The sequence below is a fragment of the Pinus tabuliformis genome, chromosome 1_2 (genome assembly GCF_031772625.1).
Source record: "Pinus tabuliformis cultivar Carrire ecotype Pingquan chromosome 1_2, CPIR1, whole genome shotgun sequence".
NCBI lineage: Eukaryota > Viridiplantae > Streptophyta > Pinopsida > Pinales > Pinaceae > Pinus > Pinus tabuliformis.
This window is the reverse complement of record NC_142298.1, coordinates 715,671,282-715,697,095: the sequence shown is the minus strand read 5'-3', so window position 1 is coordinate 715,697,095 and position 25,814 is coordinate 715,671,282. Positions and strand designations below refer to the sequence as shown.

Sequence of the window (25,814 nt, the reverse complement as noted above, 5' to 3'; positions counted from 1 at the left end):
CATCGACAAAATACATAAGCAATGAGGCTCTAAATGGCCTATAAAGTCCAAAAACAATGCTGCAAGCTATGAGGCCATTGGCCTACTACAAGTCTACAGTGTACACATGATCAATCATCAAATTCATCACCACTACTAGACACAGGATCATCATTAGGAGCTACATAGACATCATCTGGTTCAGAGTTTGAGGATGTCTCAACTTGATCTGCAACCTCAGTAGCAATGCCACCAATAAAATTAGAAGTGGACCTAATGGAAGCATGAGTTTGTTGAGCTTCACAACTAGTGCCTTCCATTGGTTCTTTGCCTTTCCTTGATGCCGCTATTGATTTTGGTTTTGATGTTGCCACCAAAACTGCTTCATCCCCCGCTAATGCCAAGTCGATACTAAAATCAACATCAAACACAGGATCTTCAGTCTCCTCCACCCATTCTGATGTTGGATCAATATCGTCCAACACAATGGGATCTAGATCAGGTGTTTTGTTCATCATTTGGTTCCTCCTTAGTCGAAGGTTGTATTGCACGAAGACAAGATCATTTAACTGTTTTTGTTCCAAACGGTTTCTCTTCTTCGTGTGTATGCGCTCAAACCAATTGCGCTCACAACCTGAAGCACTACAAGTTTGGCTGAGGACTCTAATTGCAAACTTTTGCAATTGAGGACATTGGCCGCCAAATGACTCCCACCAATGTGTTGCAAAGAAAAAGACATTAATTAGTAACTTAGTTCATTTCATTACTTATTTACAAATTACAAGTATTTATAGATAATTTGAATTGTAAATTTGTAAACAATTTAACTTGAAAAGAAAAACAAATTGGAAATTGGAATTGCTTACCTGGTTGATCCACATCTCTTGCCATCTTTGCCAAGTTTTTGCCAAAGGTACCAGTTGCCATACTGAAAACAGTAAGTTGTCTATGTATTTCCAACTGGTCTGCATGGCTAGGGACCATGCACTCCAAGCAATCAATCAATCCAGCTTTGACCTCCCCATCCTGCAGATCTCCTAGCCGAGCTTTATAATGATACTTTGGGTTCAAAAAATACCCAGCTGCATGTATAGGACAATGGAGTTGATTGTTCCATCTGTTATCAATGATCTCCCATATATAGCCATATTTAGCTAACCTGTCCTTGTAAGCTGCCCGTATCTGCTCCTTTGCCTGATCCATAGCCTCATAAATGTAGCCCATGGCCAATTTTTCCCCATCCACCATCCTTAGCACCTTAACAAGGGGCTCGATAATTTTCACAAGCTCTACAAACCTTTTCCAAAAATAATTGTCAAACACTTTATTTTTGGTGTCTTTGCCATCTTGTCTACGAGCCCATCGAGATTCAGTCCAATCATCAGAAGAAAACATTTTTCTGCAGGTTTTTACGTTGACCATTGAGACATTGCAATGTGAGGAAGTGATTTGCAAATCTCGTAATTGCAGGCCTAACAAGCTCTTTGCCCGCAGTGTTTTTCCTCATTAGGTTCAATACCCGTGAGTGGTTGTAAATGTATTTTGTAATGCACTCGGCATGCTCTATAGTGTTTTTTACCCACTCCACTTTGCCTATGGCCTCAAGCATGAGGTCTATGCAATGTGCAGCACATGGAGTCCATAATGTGGTCCTATATTTGGACTCAAGCATCTTTCCAGCAAGAACATAGTTTGAGGCATTATCCATGATGACCTGCACAACATTCTGCTCCCCAACTTCCTGAATAATGTCATCCAAAAGCTCAAATAGAAGGGCTGCATCCTTCACCTTATCAGATGCATCAACTGATCTCAAAAACATGGTTCCTTAAGGGCAAGAAATAAGGAAATTAATGATACTGTGATTCTTTCCATCGGTCCATCCATCTAACATGATGGAACAACCTGTTTTGAGCCATGAATCTTTATATTCAGCCAAATACTCATCAATGGAAGAAATCTCTTTTTGCAAAAGAGCTCCCCTCAAGTCATGTATACTAGGGTCTTTGAAGCACTTTCCTGCAGCTATAACAAAGTCCCACATAGCTTGGTAATAAGGTGAGCGAGCAACATTAAATGGGATATCTAAATCATACCACCATCTAGCAATGTACTGATGAGAAGTTCCTTTGCATTGTTTTTTCCAATGTTGATCCAAAGTGGGTTGACGATTTGGTTGGAAGGAAGTGGGATTAGAAGAGGCAATGTTGGTAGAGGATGAGAAATAGCTTTGGATGTTTGTTCTCTTTGTTCCTTTTGATAGGTGGCCAAAAGAAGGATGAACATAGTGAAAGTGGTCATTGGTGGAAGGGATAGAAGAGGAGCCTTGAATCTCATAATCATCATACCCACTCTCTTTCATGGCTTCTAATAATTCCCTCTTCTTTGCAATGTCATCTTGGATGGCCTTCTCCCTAGCCTTATCCTCATGAAACTTTTCAAGCTTGGAAAGGTATTCTACCCTAATAGGACCTAACACTGCATTTGGTGCATCACATGGCTTTACTTGGCCTCTTACCCCAGCCAAGTGTTGTTTCAATCTAAGAATACCCCCACCTCCAATAGGTTTATGGCATAATTTGCATATCATTTTTCCATCAATCACATCACAATGAGCCCATGCATTGTCCTTTCCTTTTGGAGCCATGTTTGCTTGAAATAATTACAATTTGCAAAGAAATTTGCCATTTAAAAAAAAATTGCAGCTAAGAAACATGGAAAACCAAAGCTAAATTTAGGAAAACAAATGCACATGTAGCCTACAAAATTTGATAGCATAGAACTAGAGATTTGATAGCATAGATGATAGAAGTTAGAAGTTTATAACACATAAAATTTTTTAATACATGGACCACAGTCAAATGAGGGATTTGTGAAAATCCTTACCTAGAAATGTAAACTAGCTTCCTTAGCCTCCTCTTGAAGATGCCAACTCCACTGATAGCTCCAAACTATCTCCAAAATAGCTCCAACTCCAACTTCAAGCCTCCAAGATGACTACTCCAGCAAAAACTCAACACTCTCCAAGCTCCCAAGCAAACTCACAAATATGCCAAATGAGATGTGTGAGACAAATGAGAGGGAGAACGACCTTTTAAAGGCTTGGAGAGGGTGTTTTTGGAGGGAAAGAACCCTTACTTTCCCTCCAAAACACCCTAAGCAATTGGGAAAAGTCGCTGCGTGGGTCCTCCACGGCCGTGGTAGCTAACCGGCCGGTTTGACCACAAACTGGCCGGTTCCATCCTAAACTGGCCGGTTAGGGCAAATTTTTGGCAAAATGGTGGGCAAAATTGGGTTTTTTTGCTGGTTTGACCCGGTGGGCTTCTAACCGGTCGATTTGACCAGCTATCGGTTCAGACTGACCAGTTTTTAAAACACTGAGAAGAACTCTAGTAACCTAATTAAATGAAGGTCCTAATCTAAAGAAGTAAAAAGCACTCACAAGCAGTTACTAAAAGAAGAGAAATCACTTAATTGCTATGCCCTAGATTTCTCAACATGGTATCAGAGCTAAGGTGACTAAGTCAAGGAAGGGCATCTCATCAAGGGACACTCAAGGATCAAATCTCAAAGGCATCAAAGAAAATATCATCTTGAATTAAAAGGAAGCATCATAATCCTAGATCAAAGAAGTCTACAAAGTAGTATTGGGATCATCATCAAGAAGGAGAAGGCCAAAACCCTACATCTACTCAAGTTAAAGTGTTTTGAAGACTATTCATCCAAAGGAAGCTAGATCAAAAGGTAGTGTCATCTCACTCTCTATGGGATCAAGGATCATTCTTGAAGAAAACTACCTTCATCAAGGAGAAGTTTTCTATCCTCTATATCATCATCATCAAGGAAGCAACAAGGAGCATCCTATCAAGTATATTTATGTCCACATTTGAATCTATCAAAATGTCTTTTTGCAAGGAAAATAACAGCTTGGCTGGGGCTTCAAACTATCTTGCATGGAAGAAAATGACAGATCTAAATCTCATTGAAAATGAGGTTATGGAACATGTCAAAGGTTCTATCACTAAACCAAGAAAGGAAGATGCTCAAGCTCTTGCCAAGTATATGAAAGGGGAAGTTAGGGCTCAAAGGATTCTCATAGAATCCATCAAGGATCCCCTCATCCCATATGTATCTAAACTCGAAACTTCAAAAGAAATCTATGACAAACTGGTAGAGTTGTATTCCGTAAGCATTGCTGGAGAAGTCATCTCATTAAGGCAAGAACTCTACAAGCTGAAGATGTCAAGGGAAGATGGAATAGCCTCATACTTTATGAGGATATCTGAGATCCAAGATCAATTACAAGATCTGGGAAAAGTCATGTCTGATAGAGAAATGATTACAGCTGTATCAAATGCACTACTGGAGGAGTGGGGTAACTTTACTTCAAGTATTTATGGGAAGAAAGAAGCTACTCCATTCCAAGATCTATGGTCACTATGCAAGATTGAAGAATCTAAACTAAAGGCCAAATCTGATGTGGGAGCAAGTGAGCAAAGTCAAGCTTATGCTACAATGACAAGAAGAAAAGGAAAATTTGGAAAGTCTGGTTCTTGGAAAAAGAAAAGGGACATGTCTAAGATTCAATGCTATGGGCACTACAAAAGAGATTGTCCTAAGGTAAAAAAGGACAACAAAAGAGGAAGAGAAGAAGCCCATATTGCCAAAGAAGTAGAGGAAGCTGAAAAGAAGAAGTCCAAGAAAGAGGAAGTAAGAGATCTCTATTACTGAGATAGTCTTCCTCACCTAAGTTCTTCTCAAATTCCTAAGTCTTCTGTTGTAAGATATGGCTATCACGATTCACTAAATGGGATGCATCAAGGCATCATAGAAGCATTGAAAGCAAGAGCTCGGGACATCATCATAGAGAAGCACGAAAGAGGATTTGGAAGTCAAGGATATAGCTCTTGGGAATCTCATTGGGAACATAAGTGGCAAGGTCATCTAGTACAAGGTTCATCATACATCTGTCAAAAGGAAACATCTGCTGATGGGGATACTTTAGATCCTCAAGATTCTTTGATGGAATCTTCATTGAAAGGTTCACCGATCATGAGGAAAAGCAAGTGTTTCATCAAGAATTCCAATCTTGTGGAATTCATGGGATGATGGTATGATGACATAAAAATGAAGCAGATCAAGGGATTGAAGCTCTTTCAATCAAGGAAGCTGCTATAGGAAGCCTGGATAACCCAAAGGAAAAATGAGGTATGTATGCTTACATTTGATATTATGGAAGTCATGTCATATGGTTACAAGTTTCATTTACCAATGCTTTATCTTAAGCGCATGATCAAAAGAATGGATCTCCTCCCTCAAAGGGATGCAAGAATGCATGGGTCACACATTCACTAGATAAAATCAACATAATATGTCCTCATATGAAGTATGAGGTGGTTGACTACAATTGAGGAACTCTGATTGAAAGCTCCTGGGAATGAAATGTGTGAAGAAAGGAAGGAAGAGATCATGGAATATGCAACCATGGTAAAGGCAATCAACATCCGAAAGACCAAGAAGATTTGACTAGGATATCTCCATGGAAGATATGAAGACTCTGATGGAGTCTGAAAAAGAAAGAGACCCTTGACAATATATATCTTTGGGAGATGTGTCGATATGTATGCAGGATGCTGATGCAAACTAGAAGATGTCATGATGAAAGACCATCACAAAGGTAATGTTAATGTTCATTCCTTTATTTTTGAACAAATATTTGGATGGGTTTATGTAAGGTTGCTGAGGGAAGATCTATGGATGTCTTCCACCACCGATGCACATGTAGTAGGATGAAAGATCCTTAAGTAAACATGGCATGAAGAAAGCAACATGGCATGAAGGAAGGCCAAATATGGACTGATGGATCACTTTTCGATGATGACATGGCTGACTCAGGAATGAAAATGATGGATGGTCGGTGCCTTATGTAGAAGTCCCAAACATGAAGACTCCTAGATAACGAAAATAAGTTCATGACATGGTAAAGAGGAGTTCTTTAAGCAACTGGTTGTCCCATCATCTCCACCTAAGGAGCTGTTGTAGGTCCCTAATTAAGAGGGAGCTTGGAAACAAGTTTCTTACTTGGAAGAAACTTGGAAATTCCTAAGCCAAGAGGGAGCTTAGGTACATTCCTTTATTGGAATAGATATGTCCTCCCTAATTAAGAGGGAGAGATAGAGACATCATTATTGTCTTCACCTAGGAAGACAAAATTGAGGATTGGGTAAACATCTGGCATCCGATGCTCTTTGAGGATGTATTAGGGCATCCAAGATAAGAGTAGTCGTTGAAGACCGATTTTCTTTGAGCACTGGGAATCCAAGATAAGAATAGTCCTGGTGGAACACACCCTTAAGAACTCGGGTGGGGTATGTTCCGAGAGATGTTAAAAAATGTGTAACTAGGTTCGGTCTTCATAAGTATGAAATGTATTCTTGTAAATATAAAATGAAAAATAAATTATTATTGTTATTATTGGAGCATAGGTTTCATGCTCAAGTTCTTTTATTTATAGGTCAGGCACCCATTGAGTGCTTCTAGGGTTTGTCCTGGGTATAAGAGTCATTGTCATATATTGAAGACCCTAAGGGCACATTGTAAAGTGTAAAGAAAAAATTATTTTGTCTTTAAAGTATCAAAACACCTCCAAGAGTAGGTCGGCCTAATGAACTGTCAAGTCGGCCTAAATGAAGAGCCACGCCCAACCTTGAAGAAGCCTATATATAAGAGGAACTCGTCCTCCATTTGGATCACCCACTCACTCATCTCTTATGCGAAGAAGCAGAAGAAGTCAAGAAGGAAGTGTGAAGAAGAGGAAGTTGAAATTTTTGGACCTTATCTATTCTTCTTGGAAGGTCGAACTTAGGGTTTTTTCTGAACTGAATCTTCTAGGTTCGATTTTGAAGGAGAAGAGAAGGGAAGGCAAGCGAAGGTCTCCTAGAGCATCCTACTAGCCCTAGAACTCAAGTCAAGGTAAGAGAAGTCAAGAGGGAGGCTATTAGAGGGAGATCGAAGTTTCCTAGAGGAGCAGTAGCAGTTGCTGGGGAGCAGAATTTTTGGATCTACTGGGAGGTCGAAGATATTGCAGCTGGAGGCCATGGTAGACTTGATCTTGGAGGGTATTTGTTTAAGTCTAGGTCATGGTATTCGTCAATTGAAAGATCTGAAAGATAAAGAAGAGATTTACGAGTTTTCCCCTCAAGAGGAGGGGTTTTGGCCCTGGCTTGCAGCCTATATATTGTGTCACTGTTCTTACTATTTTGGTAGCTGTTTGATGTATTGCACATTGGAATAATAAAGAACAAAGCTAATAAGAAAAAGGTAACACAAATATTTATCAAGTTAAGAGAATTAACATATTCATTTCCCTATTGAATTCTCAACATGGTATCAGAGCTTTGGTTCTCTAAGGGCATCATGAAGATCTCCTCTACAATGAAGAAGTTCATCAAGAAAATTGCAAGCCATCTCAAGAAAGGTATCAAGGAAGCATGGAGTTTCTTATTCTCTTCAAAGAAGGCATCAATCAATGAAAGGGATGAAGGTCTCTTCTCGACTCTCTTTGGTACATTCCAAGACGAAGACATCTGGGTAATTGATAGTGGTGCATCAAGGCACATGACTGGTCACTCCAACCAATTGAAGACCTTATCAAAAGGAAAATCCACTTACTCTGTGGAACTTGGAGACAACAAAAGCTATCCGGTGAAGGGCATTGGATCAACTTCCATAAAACTCAAGGATGGAAGCAACATCCACCTCAACAACATTCTATTTGTTCCAGGTTTGCACAAAAATTTACTTTCTATTTCAAGTTTAGAAGATAAAGGAGATAGAGTAGCCTTCATTGATGGAAAAGTAGTTGTTTGGGGAAAAGACTCAAGCATAGATCAAGCTAAAGTTATTGGTATCCGAGAAGGAAGGCTTTACAAATTAATATCTCCTGTAAACCAAGCCCTAGTTCACATTGAGATTAGTCCATGTGAACTTTGGCATCAAAGGTTTGGTCATCTACATTTCAAAATACTTCCAACTTTAAGTTCCATAGTAGATGGAATACCAAATTTGAAGGAGGATCATGAAGGTGTCTGCAAGGGATGTGCATTGGGCAAGAATACCAAGAGACCATTTGGAAGCAGTGCTTCATAGTCGAAAGAAATCTTGGATCTTATTCACTCTGATGTATGTGGCCCTATGACTCCAAAATCACTTGGAGGCCATCTATACTATGTCACATTCATAGATGATCATTCAAGAAAGACCTAGGTTTACTTAATGAAAACCAAGGATGAAGTATTTACAAAATTTCAAGAATTCAAAGCTGAAGTGGAGAACCTTACAGAAAGAAGAATCAAGATACTACGATTTGATAATGGAGGAGAATATACATCTAAGGAGATTATAGCTAAGGAGTCTGGGATTAAGAGGGAGTTGATAGTCCCATACAATCCTGAACAAAATGGAGTTGCAGAAAGAAAGAATAGATCCATTGAAGAAAGTGTAAAAGCAATGTTACACGATCAAGATCTACCTAAGTTTCTGTGGGGAGAAGCAACCAAGACAACGGTCTACATTCAAAATCGATGTCCTCAGATCTCTAGATAACAAGACTTCGGAAGAAGTGTTCAATGGGAAGAAGCCATCTGTAGATCATCTCCGAATCTTTGGGTGTCCTGTGTATATTCATATACCAAAGGACAAAAGAAAGAAGTTGGATCCTTTCGGTATGAAGGGGATTTTTGTTGGGTATAGTAACTCATCAAAGGCCTATAGAATCTATATGAAAGATGGACATCACATTGAAGTTAGTCGTGATGTCATATTTGATGAGAGTATAACATTTAAGAAGTCAAAAGAACTTTCCATAGATTCTGATGACGAAGAACTTCCGATATTTGAGGAGGAAGTTGATAAGGAAGGAGAAGGAGCACACCATGAAGAAGAAGGGCCAAGTGAACCTGCTCAACCCGTGGTCATTCCCGAAACAAGGAAAGGACCTAATTGGTTGAAATCCATACTACTTGATGTAGAAGGTCATGGGGCAGCACAAGGATCATTTAGAGAAAGTAAGAGACCCAAGAAATATTTTGGGTATGTTGCATACATGACAAAATTAATAGAAGCAGAACCATCCACCTTTGAAGAGGTTGTAGAACATCGAGAATGGAAGGATGCCATGAATGAAGAGTATCAATCTATAATGAAGAATGGAGTCTGGGAGATCGTACCTAGGCCCGAAGACAAATCTGTGGTTACTTCCAAGTGGATCTATAAGATCAAGCATGCAGCTGATGGAAGTATAGATAAGTATAAAGCAAGATTTGTGGCTAGAGGGTTCTCTCAACTTGAAGGCATTGACTATGAAGAAACATTTGCTCCAACAACAAGATATACAACAATTCGATCATTAGTCTCTTTGGTAGCATCAATGGGATGGAACATCCACCAAATGGATGTCAAGACTATGTTTTTGAATGGCAATATAGATGAAGAAGTCTATATAGAACAACCCTTGGGATTTGAAGTCAAAGATAGGAAGGCATATGTTTGCAAATTGAAGAAAGAATTATATGGCCTCAAGCAAGCACCAAGGGCATGGTATGCTAAAATGGATGCATACCTACAAAGAATAGGCTTCACAAAAAGCTCTGCTGACTCAAACCTTTATATTAAGGTTGTAAACAATGAACCTATAATTATTCTTTTGTATGTAGATGATCTTCTCTTGACAGGTGTAGAAGGTCGAATTGAAGAATGTAAGAAGCAACTGGTAGCAGAATTTGACATGAAGGATCTTGGCCTGATGCATTACTATTTGGGAATAGAAGTTTGGCAAGGACCTAATGAAATCTATTTGGGTCAAGGAAAGTATGTGATCGAGATTCTAAAGAAGTTTGACATGATGGACTGTAAACCTATGACCACTTCAATGATCACAAACTTGAAGAAACTAAGGAGTTCAGAATCAAGCCCCATGGATTTGTTTATGGTGCTGGACCCGCCAACATTCAGGGGATCTCCTCGGTATGAAGTCCCAACTAGACCTCACACTGTTTGGTGTAGGAGTCCCATTCGGTATGATGGCCCGGTTGCCATTATCTTAAAGATATGCCTTAGCTCTTTCTTGTCAACACATGAGAGGGGTTTACTTTGTCTTCGAACAATGAGGTTCGCGTGCCTGGTGAGTGCTTAGTGCCGCTTGTGTCAAAGTTCTTTCACTGCAGAGGGAGAGGGTGGAAGTGAGTCTTAGGTTGAAAGGGAATAGTCCCAACTTTGCTAGAGACGCACAACACAACAGGACATGTGCAGATTCTGGCGGAGTAGTCGACATGGATGCCGCAGTCACAAATAGGTGAACAGATAGCACATACAACACCAAGGGAATAGTCCACACGGGTGCGACGGGCGTTATAACAAGTTTACAAGAATGAATTTGTCGAGTGTTCGACGAGATAGTCCACATGGGCGAGACAACGTTAGCAACTGATACAACACATTTCCAACAACATATGTACTAAAACAATCGAAATAGTTCAACTGTCTTAATACAGGTTAAAGCAACATGCATTACAAGCGTCCAAAGAATAGTCTTACAAACGAATACAATACATGTGTGAAAACGTGCTGGCCTGTTAACAAGCTTCTGAATTAAGCGAAAGTTCCAAGACACATCTGTACACCATTACATCACTAACCCCGATAGCGGGGTGTTGGAGCCATTGCTCGCTCCTCAAAGAAAATATTATAGATTCTCAAGGCTATGTGGGAGGAGCCAAGGTGAAAAGTCCTTTGCATGTACAAATGAGGGGTATTTATACCCAAGGGTAAAACTGGCCCTTGTGACTGTTCGACTTCCCTCCTGACTGTTTGACTTACATGACCCTTCAGATTTACATGCGGGTCTCTTAGACTTCCATGTTACATTACATTAATTACAACAGTATGGCCCATAGTAGTGATGTGGCCGAGATGACTCATGACATGACTCGACATGACAAAGTTGGTATGTTCATGCTGCTGCTGGTGTCCATGTCGAGCTGCAGTGTTGCTGAGTGATGAATGTGCTCTTGGTGTATCATAGCTTCACCTCCGCATGGCAAGGTGTGCAGAGTCTTCGATGGTCTTGGTGTTCGCTTGATGTTGCATGTGCATGTCTCTCCTTCGCTTGTACTTGGCATGCTCCATGTGTTTGTCCGTTCATGAACAAGTCTCCTTGCATGCGCTCCTTGTTCATCCTGTTCGTCGTCGCGCCATGTCTCATCCATGTACCGTATCTGCAATCACTCATGACGAGATGACATCAAATCCAGAAATATCCTAGTCTACCATGATGCATTGTTTTTCGCTTTCGGATGCAGGTGATCGGGAGAGAGGACAAGGCTCTGAAACTGCGCAAAGCACATTTCAAGTCGGGATGCGGGCTTCGGGCACTATCCATGAAAATTGCGTAGAGGTCACTAGGAGGTTGAGATGGGCAATCCAGATCGGCAGTGCCTATCTGCAGGATCTAGCTCGGCTGGAGGGTAGATTTGCACAACTTTTCCAGGGAGATAGTGTAGGCAGCAGGGGGAGACTGGCAGTGAAAACTGCACAATTTCTTCGGGGAGGCTGGCAGCGTGCTGCGGGAGGCTGCTGGCCAAAACTGCGCAAAGCTGGGAGGCTGGCCTGCAAGACATCCTTGCGCAGTTTCTGGGCTGAGTAGGATGCTGGGAAGCTAGGAGATATCCCATGAAAACTGCGCAGTTTTCAAGAGGAGCAGCAGGTCCGTTGACAAGGTGATTGGCTAAGAAAACCGTGCAATTTTTGAGAATAATGCAGTGACAGGCAGCGGGTGTCTGTTCGACGTGTCTGTGCAATTTCTTCAGTCAGCAGAGGCAAGCATGCTTGGCAGCTTCTACTCAATTTTTTTTGGAGTGAGGCCCGGGATCACTACCTGGTCAAACTCTCCGGTTGACTAGTTGGAGGCTTGACGGCTTTGCGTGCGGGCAACACAGATTGAGATGGCTTGCTGAGAAACTTCTGCACTGTTTTGGGTGGCAGTCAGTCGGGTTGACTCCAGGATTGAGCAATGCAGACTACTTGGGAGGCAGCCTCAGGCTCTGTGCAATTCTGTGCAGTAGTACATGATCATTAAGAGCTGAGGCTGCGCATTGTAGCTCAGCAAGGGTCTGGCCATTGGAGGGTGGTTCGCTCGACAAAGTTTAAGCAAAATGACTAAGTGTGTAAATGAGTGACTTCGTACATTCATGACTTGGTGAATACACACTCAACATGACTTCACGATAAGACACCTCGAACCATCAAGACAACATACACTCAGTGTGACTGACCGACGGGTGCGAGTGACAAGCGCGACACTTGTGATAGATCGTTGAACGACTGCGACGACACTTGCGTGACAGTGCTTACAACATCGTGTGTGAGTGTGATAGATGTTTACATAGCGAGCACAACTCAAACACAACCTTCAACATCACCAGAACGAGGTCGCAAGCATGACATAGCAATCAACATGCCGAAGACGACAGTTGGTCAAACAAGTGAAAAGGAAGCAAGACATGTAGAAGAAACACATAAAATGACTTTTTATGTTTGCACACATGCATGTTACTGAGGACAGGATGATATGACAATGACAACTAAGAAGTGTACTTCGAAAGGTGTTCTTACTTTCTATACTTACCCTCAAAATGATCATGCATCCGACAGAGTTTGCATGCGGTCCTGATCTTTTCCATTACTTGGTTCCTTGCTCCTTCTCGTCAACTCCTTGGAGGCGATTTCAGCATGTCACCTTTTCCTGTAGTTAATAAGAGGTAGATCTGTGCAATTTCAGCGAACAATGACTGTTGGCGGAATGAGGCCCTGGGAGGTCCGTCTGCGCAGTTTTTGAATGCAAGACAAACAGGGCAGCTTGGACAACATTGCACAATTTTGAGGCACAGGACACTGCTGTGGGATGGGGGTCCTGGGAGGATACCTCTGCGCAATTTCTGAGTGCAATGCAGCTAGACTGCTTTGCGCATTTCTGGAGAGCAGTGCTGGCTGCCTGACTGCTCTGCACATTTTTGGAGAGCAGTGTTGGCTAGGGTCTCTGCGGGCTGCGGGGTTTCAACAGGCAAGAGAGGTTGGTGTCTCTGCGGGCTGCGGGTTTTCAGCACGCAAGGGAGGTTGGTGCCTCTGTGCACTATAGGGTTTCAATGGGCAAGGGAGGTTGGTACCTCTGTGCATTGCGGGGTTTCAGCAGGCAAGGGAGGAAGCTTGATGGTTGTAGAAGAAAAGCGCACAATTCAGGGAAGCTGGATGAGGCTAGGTTGCTCGGGAAAATGGCTAAGTGTGAGACCAGTGAAACATATGTAAACAGTGATAGGACTTGATTGTGATCGCACACAGACACTTAGTGACACAACGTAGACCATCCAGAATGCATAAGACATACTTTGCTTGATGCAACAACCTTCGTGACAAGAGTGCGTGAAGTGAGTGTGAAACATGTCTATGTGATGACAACCACTCATGCGCACATGCTTTCCCTTGAAGCAAAACAACATTCCCTTTGCATGACAAACAACAACCCCTATGCCCAAAGATGACACATGCTGCATAAAGATGAGAACACAGACAACTCTTAAGATCAAGGAGGGGAGCTTGAAATCATCATCTTACCAACAAGTGACCAAGGATGACCGATCGTAGGATCCAAGGTAGGCTCCGAAATTTGCATGCGAGCCAAAATTTTGGAGGGTTGTTGTAGCCACTACAACAAGATCCTTCCAGGTATAGACAACTCATTGGCTCATCAATGTACTTGGTGAATACTCGACCAAGTCCAGTACCTTGTTCTTTTCAAGGATTAGGTCAATCCTCTTCTTCCAAGACCTGTAGTTAGAGGCCCCTTCAAGTTTGTTCTCTCCCTTGATTGTGTTAGACATCTTCCTTGAATATAGTAGACTCCTTCCCTGAGATAGTCCTTTTGAATGGTTCCTTGATCAAGTGCTTGAGACTGCCTTTTACTTCTTCACCAAAGCTCTAATACCATGTTAGAAAATCAGAAAGGAAAAAAGATTTTCTTATTCTTGATAATTACTTGTGATGTTTCTTGTTATTACGATTCTTTATATCTTCTTTCTTTTAGTTCATCAAGCAATTACCAAAGCAGCAACACATAAAACAATAGACACCAGATGTAGGCACTATGCCAGGGAAAAACCCCCCTCGAGGGGAAAACCCAGTCAAGATAATTCTTCCTTTCAATAGTATTCTTTGAGACTCTTCACCCTAGACCAAGACCAAGCCTTCCCTCCACATCAAGTCAACCTTCTAGAATTTCGACCCCTTTCCAGCAACTTCGACTAGGCAACAACTTCTGGCAATTGGCATCTTCCGGCAACAGATGAGCATGGAAGACTTCGATCTCCCAATCCAGGACATGAAACAAAGAAAGAGACACCAAAATTTGATTTTTCTTTTCTCCTTAGACTTCCCCAAACTCGCATTCACTTCGACTTCCCCGCAACACACTTCACACCTTTTTCCCAACTACAAGAGAACTTCACACTTTTTCCCAGCTACAAGAGATATCAAACTTGTGTGTGAGAATGATGATCCAAATGAATTCGATGAGCTTGTATTTATAGGCTCCATGTGAGCTCGAATAGGGTCCTTAGGTCGACTTGATCTTCTTCTAGGCCGACATGGTGTGGAGGATACATAAATCATATTTGACTCAATATTTAACCTTTTTACATGATCTAAAAGCCCAAGAAGGGTCTCTTTAAAAGTACAATGACTCTATTGACTCAGAATAAATCCTAGAAGTCCTCAATGCGGACTTTGACCTAAAACAAGGTGACCCAAGCATGAAATCCATGCTTTAATAAGTCACAATAATAATAATAAAAATAATTTTTTTTATTTTTTTGATAAGTACATTACATGATGACTAGAGTACATTAATGAAGACCAAACATAGTTAAATTTTCCAACATAAGTGTGTCCCTTGATCTTTATCTATATTGAGTCCAAACTCTATTGTAAGTGGCCGAGAGAAGTCAAGGTGAAACACATGAAGGTGTGATTAACGATACCTCTCCTTGAAATCTAATGTACCTAGTGCCTTCAGCGCTGCAAAGATTGTGGCTCTGACAACTGCAAGGTCACCGTTTTAATTACTAGAGGGGCTAGACTTCTTAAGTAAAGATGAAGGGTGTTCCTATCTCTCTATCAACCAAGCTTATGCTTGGAGGTCAGTTATTAAATGCACAACTAATTCTAGAATGCAATGCAAGATGAGTTGAGTGATCTTGATGTGAGATTGTTTAAGATTTTAAGTACTTAGTTATTATTTGAGTTATGTCCACAAGTACTTAATAATGGCAAGTAAAAGACAATCTCATCAACAAAAGTATGTGCCTACTTTACAAGTGCCAATAAGAAACAAGGGGTAAACGCAAAATACAATTGCTATAAGATAAATGCTCTCCACAATGATACACCAATATAGAGTTCAAAATAGATATCCACTTAGAACATGAACTATAAATCCAATGACAATTAGAGCACTTATCACTTAGAACAATTAGCTAATGATTCTCAATACAATGTACCAATGATGACTACTCAAAAGAGACAACAAGATTATCAATGCCCTTAATTAGAAAAGCCTTCTAAAATATGCCAATATTCTTCAATGCCAATTAGATGTTAACCACCTAGATCCTTAATACCAATATCCTTAGATTATCAAATTTGACAACATTTACTATTCAACAAGGTATAAGATCTTAGGCTTGTGATTTAAGTGCTTATGAGAGTGAACAACTTAGATCTCTAGAGATTAAAGAATTCACAAGAAAAACACAATGTCAGATCCAATAGTATCAATGCTAGCAATCTTGTCACAATAGAGCATCAAACAATATCAAGAGTCTTATTGCACTTTATGTTCCAATCATATTAAATGAGAAAGAGAACCTTTTAGGACAGCAGTAAGCTTATCTTATGCAAGAAATACCAATTCAGTCCTAGCTTACCAATTACCTTCTCGCCAAGAGTAAGAGCACATATATTTCGTTAATGAAAGTGCTAACATTGAATGCAAGATTGCAATGAATGGATGTAATCAGCTAGCAATGAGATGCAAGAGGCAGCCAATGGTCACAGCAGTAAAAAGAAGCAGCCCAAATAATTGCCCAAGATGCAAAGGATGCAAGTAATGAATACTCAATGAAAATAAAATGACTGCTAGCTATTTTTCGTACCACTGTTATGAATTTATTACCACTGTAAACAATGTATTCAGAGGCTGCAAATATATCCAAACAACCTATTACTCAGCCCTTGTGTCATTAGCAAGCATAGGCAATTAAATCAAAGCCCCATCCATCCACTTTTAAAGCTAAATGCCCATCAAATATGCAATGACTGTAGCATGGAATTAGACTTCTGCAATGGAGAAGTTAGTCTTCTAGTAATCAAATCAATCAATCATTTGACAAAGTATAGAAGCCAAAACACCTATGATTATTTTTGCAACTTATTGAGTGTGTCAATAATAGTGTTATGAGCCAACTTGTGATGATTAAGGTTACTGTTATATATATTGCTTCAGGTCTGATGCTTTATGACAGTCTGCAGTAAATGACAATCAGAATTGAATCAAGGCAACAAGACCTGGCAGTCTCACTCCAAGGGCTGCTATACCAAAGTAATAATGTTTTGAACTTAAACAAGAGCTGCAAACCTTTCACAAGGCAACACTGCTACCGTTATCAGAGAATTTGTTAGCCCAAGATTAAATGTGATAAAGAACAGACCTTGGGATGCATGCAGCCAGAGGTAAAAGGAGGATTCGATGGATCAAGCTTTCAAACCCCCTGCAAAAAAAATTACTTAGCCCTTGTGGCTTCAAGAAATTCGTTCTAATAACCTGTAATCAAAGTATATTAGATCTATACCAAAAATTGCAATTTATAGCCATAAAACTTGCTTGTAAATAAATCTTAAAGGTCAAACCCCAGAAACCTTTACCAAAGGGCTAATATAGCCCTTGTAAATTTTGCGGCTTCCTCTTATAGCAATGCGTTGAGGAAAGGGAGCCACAAACTTGAGTTTGTAACCTTTGGTAGGCTGATCTAAAGCTCAAAACCTTTGCAACCCTGTCAAGTTTGCTAGACGGTCTCAGAAGATTAAAATAACAGCCCCAAACCCTAGGGGTTAAGGCCTTAGGGAATGAATTTTTTCCTTGATCCGAAGTTGGCAAAGTTGCAAAATAAGCTGATAAACCCAATGTTTTTAAAACTGGAACCGGTGACCGGACCGGTCCACCTAATGAACCAGTTTACCGACCGAAACTGGTCTAGACGAACTGGTTTTAGAAAAATACATTAAATAATTAATTTTTAATGAAACAAAACTATTTTTAAGATTTAAAACCATGATTCCAAGCCAATAGAAACAAAATATGCAAATTTTGCTTATTTATATACCATGTAAAGGTGAATATATCGAAATGGCACCGAGTGCAATACATGTCATCGACAAAATAACAAAATACATAAGCAATGAGGCTCTAAATGGCCTATAAAGTCCAAAAACAAAGCTGCAAGCTATGAGGCCACTGGCCTACTACAAGTCTACAGTGTACACATGATCAATCATTAAGTTCATCACCACTACTAGCCATAGGATCATCATCAGGAGCTACATAGACATCATCTGGTTCAGAGTCTGAGGATGCCTTAGCCTGATCTGCAACCTTAGTAGCAATGCCACCAATAACAATAGAAGTGGACCTAATGGAAGCACGAGTTTGTCGACCTGCACGACTAGTGCCTTCCATTGGTTCTTTGCCTTTCCTTGATGCCGCTACTGATCTTGGTTCTAACTTCTGATGCCGCCACAAAATCTGCTTCATCCCCCGCTAAAGCCATGTTGATGTCAAAATCAGCCTCAAACACAGGATCTTCAGTCTCCTCCACCCATTCTGATGTTGGATCAATATCGTCCAACACAATGGGACCTAGATCAGGTGCTTTGTTCATCATTTGGTTCCTCCTCAGTCGAAGGTTGTATTGCACAAAAACAAGATCGTTTAACTGTTTTTGTTCCTTAAAGGCTTGGAGAGGTGTTTTTGGAGGGAAAGCACCCTTAGTTTCCCTCTAAAACCCCTAAACTACCTTGGAAACACCGCACTGTGGGTCCTCGGTGGGCATGGCAGGTAAGCGGCCGGTTTAGGACCGGTTAGGACCAGTTTAGGACTGGTTAGGGCCAAATTCTTGCCACAACACCTCCTTAATCGGGTTTTTCAGCCGGTTCCAACCAGTGGCCCTGCTGACCAGCCTGTTAGACCGGTAACCGGTTAGCTAGGCCGGTTTTAAAAACTATGAATAAACCCTAGATGTCTAGGGTTTGTGAGACTTGGCCTCCTCACCAAATGGAATTCCCTTGACCCTTGAGGGTTTCACTTCCAAAAAAATTGAATTTGCCTTTAAATTTTGATTCTTGAATAATGGCACCTGCAAATTAAATTGAAGTAGCCACCCACAATATCTAAAAATTTTCAAAGTAAAACCCCCAAATTAATTATCTACAAGATAAAAATAAATAAATAAAAAATAAAAAATAAAAAATTCCAAATACCCAAGAACCCAAATATGTACAAAATTTGAAATAAAACCCCAAACCCTATTTTGTGCAAAACAAGGGTTAGAAAATTATTTTACAAAAATAATTTACAGAATATGCAAATATACAATGCTTGAAATAATTTTTGAAGAATAATTTTGAAATAATGATAATGGCTCAATATATTTCGAAAGATAAGTATTAATCACAACCTTAGTGAAGTAAGGAAATCACATAAAATTCCTGAAGCCCAAACAAGGTCAGCCTGTGCCCACTGTCTGTGAACTTGGAGCCCAAGGGCCGGGGAACTTGCAAACTCTATATATTTCTTAAGAAAAGATTGTTAGATCACACAATGAATTGGATCACCTAAGATAAGCCCAAAACTTATCACTAGAATGTTCCTATCATCTACAATTGAAATAACAGTTCATATAATATTTGAAGTACAATATAGGAAAGCACATACCCAATAGATACAACAGATAAATGAGACAAAGACACCATGAATTGAACCCCAAAGTCTTTAATTATGAAATTCAAAGTTTTCAGCAGAACAATGACTTCTCACCGACGTTAAAACATTTCATCAGAGTTATCACCAGAAAGTTCATTCTGTTGAGAAGTGAAAATGACCTCTAATTTATAGATAAATCCTCCAAGTGGAAAATAATGGCTAGTTGGCTTGATCCCCGTCAAAATAATCTCAACCATCGATAAATATTTGATCATGTTTTAATCTATACCGCCAGAAATGATTTTTCTTGAGGAATTTTCGAATTTCTCATTAAATACATTTTTTATTAGTTCAAAAATAATTATTTTGAACTAATTTCCTCAAAAAATTGACTTTGACTTGACTACCAAGGTCCAAGGGTCCAATTTTTCTTGAAATATCCAATATTCCCTTGGCGGGGGACCTCCAAAAGTTAATTTTTTAGACCCACAAATTTTTCCACTTGGAGAATTTAATTTCTCTAACATTTTAATTTTTTATTCTCATTAATTAATTTTTTGGCTTAGGATTTAATTTTATTTTTTGTCAGAAAAGTTAATTAATTGACGCATGAGGGGATTAATTATTTTTCCACCCGCAAATATTTTAGCAATGGTGTCTAAGTATCATGGACCATGCACTAAAATTTTTTTTACATAAGATTTACAAATTCAACCCTCAAAGTGGGAATACTCGTTCGTTATAGACCCTCATAAAATATACCCAATTCTACAACACAATACGATCTAGTATAGACCAAGTGATTTGTAATGAAATAATTTGGCCAACTAGTTTAAATTATTCCCAAATCACTTTTACAAAAGACTCGACTAAGAACACTAGGACTTACCTAAGACTTATTGACAAATTTCATACTAGCTTTGGGGTTGAGGCTGGAGGGAAAAACTCTGCCAACATCTGTGTTTAGAAACACAAATAATCATTGAGGCGAAAAACCTCCTAGAATGAAATTATTGACAAAATCAAAGGTTTACCTAGGTGTTGTTACATAATTTAACGGTCATACTAATCATTTACATTACAAATTTACAAAATTTGGGTTTACAATGATAAAATAATAGGCTGATTGATGATTCTGAATTTGAAAAAATTGGTACATCTGCTTCCTCGAACACATGGCAAAATGTGTACAACAGGTTTAAAATGCAATCGCCGACAATTTAAATGGCAACGAGTGTTCATTTGCTTAAAAAGTAGGTGCTATAGAACAAAAATGTGTTTTTCGTCTTCTTTGTGCCTATATATGCTCTCGGTTGCTGATGTAGGGTTCTTAGTTATTTTTATAAAAAATAAAAATATTGGGCTCAATGAGCTCCAACCTTCAAGTTTATTTCAACAACTAAGTCAACCAAATCTTCAAGCCAACAGTAGACCTTTTCTTGGAGAAAGAAGAAGAACTTAAATATTTTTTTTTGTAACATCGCTGATAGTTAATCTGCTAACGTTCCTTTTGAAAATATTTTGATAGAGCACTAACAATTAATCTGTTAGCAATTGGAGTAGATACATTTTTTGAGGTGGTGATAAGGGGTTCTAGTCACGATAAAGCTCATGCAAGATGGATTCACGCACCAAGTTTTAGTTTTGATGAATCAAGCCCGAGATCCATGGTGAACTTACTATTTTGAACATGATGAACAAACTTTGTTTTTTCCTGTACAAGACAGTAACTTTGGGTGCAGTTTCCGAACAAATGGAAACAAATTTTTGAAAACCTAAAGAGATTTTTGTTGGGAACGGGCTTATTTAAAAAAACCTCTTTCAGTTTTTACACAATGATCGTGGATTTGGATATTGGAAGGGATCATTGGACCCTATTTTTTAGGAATTTGCCAGATTTTTCTTTTAAATGCCGAGTCATCAGTTGATGAGCCACCTCATCAATTCGACTTGAGGATCAGATCCAGTATCTTTAGGCAATAAAGAATGAGGTGGCAAGATAGCTAGTAGAAAGTCACAAACCAAAAAACTAGAATCATATTTTGAAGAGGCATATTCCAACAAAGGGTTATTCCTGTCAAGTGGCACCAAATCAGCAAAGGAGATAGATGGCATCAGTTAAGCATATTTTTAGGTGACAAGTAGCATATCAAATCCCAAGTTCTAAGATCACATCTTGGCATCCAAATCTCAGTTTTCATGGCAGAAAATCAATAATTAAGAGGTAGGGACACAGATAGCAGTCAAGTGCATTTTCCAAGGCAGGATATTAGGCATCCAATCAACAAATCAGATTTCAAGGGATCAACTCCAACTTTTGTGACCATCAGCACCACCTATTCGAAGACTTTTTGCAACATGTTTTATGTATTGTTTGTTTAATTCATTATCTAAGTTTGTTGTGTAATATCCCTTATCAGGAATATTCCTCAAACACAAGCAAACTCCAACCAGAGATGCACTGGGAGGGCATTTACCAGATATGTCACCTCTGAAAAGAGGACAAGATCCGGAGGCTACCTGGCCCTTTCCAGACTCTGTCTAAGAGTATAGGAGAAAACGCACAAGTGGTATAATAGCCGATAATGCTCAAAGAGATAAAAATAACAATGGTGCAACATATCACAATATAACCATAAGCAGATACCCAAGAAATGCAGAGAGAAATGCTAAGCCATTTTATTATACTGAATAATAGAATGAGTACAAGAGGTGATCAGAAAGATGGCACCTCGACTTGCACAAGGCAAGTGAAGAAATACACTCAGAATAGCAAGGAATGGCCCCTCTCTGAACTGCGTCCCAGTTGCTGGACAACTGCCGTGCTGCTGCCAATGTTTTACAACTCGGACTCGGATTCGGACTCGGCCGAGGATCGACTCGGACTCGGATTCGGACTCGGTAATGACTCGGCCGGCTCGATTTCAATGACTCGGTCGTTGTAAAAAATACATTAAATATTTATTTTTTTATAAAAAAACATAATTTTAAATATTTTAAACATAATTTTAAAGATTTTCATTCAAGTTTCCAAACACACAACATTATAATATACATGGAAGACAACATATGATCAAAGTAGGCTCATGAACCAATCCATTATATCAAAATGGTACGGTGGTACCCAATGGCAATAGTAAATACTAAATACATAGTCAACTGTAGTCTGTCATACATGATCAAAGACTCAAGAGTCAAAACAAAATACAAATAACCAAGGAGGCTAGTAGCTACTGCCAGAGGAGCCAAGATCATCTCGACCAATCTCTGGATCATCATCATCAGAGTCAGACAAGGGGCCCCATGGCTCCTCCTCATCATCATCGTCTCCAACTGCAACTGTAGAAGTGGTGCCAGTACCACTAGGCTGTGCAGCAGATGCAAGCTGAGATAGAGTACAAATGCGGCTGCGCTTCTGTCGTGGCTGAGCAGAGGAAGGCGAAGCACCTACAACTGGAGTCCTACTAGCTGGCTGTGAGACTGAGGCTGGTGGATCGGGATCTGCATTCAACTGAACACGCTGCAGTGGATCTTCAACATCAATTTCATCAAGATCCTCATCAGGATCAAACTCTGGTAGACGACTCTCCACTACCCAATCTGATGTTGGATCAATGTCTTCCAACACAATGGGATCTGAATCAGGTCTTTTGTTCAGCAATTGGTTCCGTCTGAGCCGAAGGTTGTATTGGACAAAAACTAGATCATTCAACCGTTTTTGATCCAAACGGTTTCTCTTCTTTGTGTGAATCCTCTCAAAGACAGACCAATTGCGCTCACACCCAGATGCACTGCAAGTTTGACTCAAAATACGAATTGCAAACCTTTGCAATTCAGGGCACTGGCCACCAAAGGCCTCCCACCATTGTGCTGCAAAAAACATAGGAGTGTAATGAATTATGAGTTAGATGAAGGCTGAAGCTCAACAAAATTACAAATTATATCTAACTTTCAAATTATAAATGATTTAACAAACTTTAATAAAAAAAGTAAAACCATTAAGAAATTGAAAATTGAAATTTTTGTTTACCTGGCTCATCTGCTTCTCTTGCAATCTTTGCTAGGTTCTTCCCAAAGGTACCTGTTGCATTGCTGAAGGATGTGACCTGCTGATGTATCAGCAGCTGATCAGACTCCGATGGGACCATGCGCTCAATGCAATCAACCAGTCCATCTCTGACCTCCCCCCTCAAAGCTCCTGACTCCTTAGCTTTATAATGATACCGTGGGTTCAAAAAATACCCAGCTGCATGTATAGGGCGATGGAGTTGATTGTTCCATCTTTCATCAATGATTGCCCAAATGGGCCCATACTTTGCCACTCTATCCTTGTATGCTGTCTTTATTTGCTCCTTTGCTTGATCCATAGCCTCATAAATGAAGCCCATAGCCAACCTTTCCCCATCCACCAACCGCAACACCTTAACTAGTGGCTCAGCAACCTTCACAATCTCTGCTGCCTTTTTCCAAAAAGTTTCATCATGGACTTTCCTTTTCAATTCTCTGCCTTCTGGTTTGTTAGACCAACTGCTTTGATTCCAATCATCACTGGAAAACATCTTTTGCAAGTTTCTATGTTGGGAAAGCATAGATTGCAATGTCAAAAAATGTGTAGCAAATCTAGTGATGGCAGGCCTAATAATATCCTTGCCTCCAGTGTGTTTCCTCATGAGACTCAAAACCAGTGTATGATTGTAGATAAATTTTGTTATGCTTTTGGCATTATCTACAGTGTTTCTGACCCAATCTAATTTTCCAATATCCTCAAGCATGAGGTCTATGCAATGTGCAGCGCATGGGGTCCAAAAGATGGTCTTGTGTTTTTCCTCTAACAGTCTACCAGCAAGAACATAGTTAGAGGCATTGTCTGTGATGATTTGAACAACATTAGCCACCCCCACATCCTGAATAACCTCATCCAATAGCTGAAACAACAAGTGGCCATCTTTTACCTTATCAGATGCATCAACTGATTTTAAAAACATGGTTCCCTGTGGGCAGAAGACAAGAAAGTTTATGATGGTACGGTTTCTTTGATCAGTCCATCCATCTGACATGATGGTACACCCTGTTCTTGCCCATGATTCCTTGAAATCTTGCAAATACTCATTAATTGATGTAATTTCTTTCTGCAAACGAAACCCCCTTAGCTCTTGCATAGTAGGGCCTTTGAAGCCTTTTCCAGCAGCATGTATGGCCTCAAACATAGGCTCATAATATGGTGAACGAGCAGCATTAAAGGGGATATCAGCATCATACCACCATCTAGCTATGTAGTCACAAGCAGTCTCCCTCAATTCTTTCTTCCAATGGTCATCTAAAGTGGGCTGAGCAAGACCTTTACTAACTTCAGGACCATGTGCATCTGATGGAGAGGAGCCTGAGTGAGTGAAAAAACTTTTGATAGTCCCATCACCCTTCATTCTACCCTTTCCCTTATCTTGAACAGAAGCAAAAGAGGGAGGAACATAACGGAAAGGGTTTGATGCATCAGTTTGAGGGATAGAGGAAGAACCCTCAAACTCATAGTGGGGGTTGGCCTTGGCAGCCATCATTCTTTGTATCTCCCTCTTCCTCCCAATTTCAGCCTGTATCTCTTTTTGCCTAGTCTTTTCTGCATTAAATTTTTCAAAGCTTTCCAACAAATTCTTTCTAATCTCCCCAATTTCCTCAGATTTACATGCAGTAATATTGCCTTTAATCCCTGCCAAGTGTTGTTTCAGCCTATTAATCCCCCCAGGACCTGACTTAATTTTCCTATGGCAAAACTTGCAACACATCTCATCACCGTCCATTTCAACATATGCCCAAGCAGCATCTTTTGCTCTAGGTGCCATTTTTTGACTAGGAAAACAATCTGAAAATGAAAAAAAAAATAAAAATTGATTCAATGTTCATTTATTTGACTAAAAACACTCTCTAAGCTATCTTGATATGCACCTAAAATTTACTAAGTAAAAACAGATTTATAGAGGTGGAAAAAAATACCTCCAGGCACAAACTGCCTCCTCAAGCTTGCTCCAAAAATCAGCTCCTCAATGCTGCTCCAAATGGCTGCCCAAGAAGCTCCTCACTCCAGCTACAATGCTCCTCCAAGACTCCTCACTGCTGCTCCAAAACAAGCTCAAGAACTGCTCACTAACTCTCAAAGAAGACTCTCACTCAAATGCATAAGACTGCTGTGAGTGAAATGAGAGCATTTGGCTGTCTTAAATAGAGTTTGGGAGGGGAAATGGACCCCAAAAGCATTAAACAAATCACAATAACCCTTTCAGCTCCACAAACCCTAACTCACTTTATTAAAAAACAGCAAAAAAATCATTTTTTTTGGGTTAAAACGCTGCCACAGCCGGTTTGTAACGGTACGGCCGAGTCATGACGGGACCCGGCCGGGTTGACCGGGTCAGCTATGACTCGGCCGGGTCATTGGATGACCCGGCCGAGTCATAGCTGACCCGGTCAACCGAGCCGGGTCAAGGGCCGGGTCAATGCGGAGGGGTTTGAAACGGAACGAAACGGCCGTTTCCGTTTCGGTTCGGCCGTTTCGTAAAACTATGGCTGCTGCTGCTGCTAGAAATCAAATGAGGATTTGTGGCTGCTCCCCTCCTCAGAAAAAGCTAAAACTCTGGAATCGGACTCTACTCAAGAAACCCAGAAAAACCCAAAGAGCTTTTCTGAAATGGCTGACGCTCGAAAATCACCCCCTTGGGGTTTTGCGCAGTCCCTCAATGCTCTGCGCTGCCACTGAATGAAA

The 25,814-nt window shown here is 40.2% G+C and overlaps 2 protein-coding genes across 2 annotated transcripts in view; one reads left to right on the top strand and one right to left on the bottom strand.

Moving 5' to 3' along the window:
* LOC149207741 (uncharacterized) overlaps positions 1 to 25,814 on the top strand; it is a 247,421-nt gene that overhangs the window by 153,400 nt on the left and 68,207 nt on the right. The gene's annotated exons all lie outside the window — the stretch shown is intronic.
* LOC149207743 (uncharacterized) lies at positions 22,116 to 24,841 on the bottom strand. The gene is made up of 2 exons (XM_089393944.1): positions 23,091 to 24,841; positions 22,116 to 22,930 (listed from the first exon to the last, which is right to left on the bottom strand). Exons 1-2 carry the CDS (start codon positions 24,838 to 24,840, stop codon positions 22,284 to 22,286), a joined length of 2,397 nt encoding a protein of 798 aa, XP_089250070.1. The 5' UTR covers position 24,841; the 3' UTR covers positions 22,116 to 22,283.

What these genes read in the sequence shown, in the direction of transcription:
- LOC149207743 (XM_089393944.1), bottom strand. Translation starts at nt 24,840, where the DNA reads ATGTGTTGCAAGTTTTGCCATAGGAAAATTAAGTCAGGTCCTGGGGGG. An exon ending in AAGAGAAGCAGATGAGCCAG is followed by an intron (nt 22,931 to 23,090) that starts GTAAACAAAAAT and finishes TGTTTTTTGCAG; the next exon opens with CACAATGGTGGGAGGCCTTT.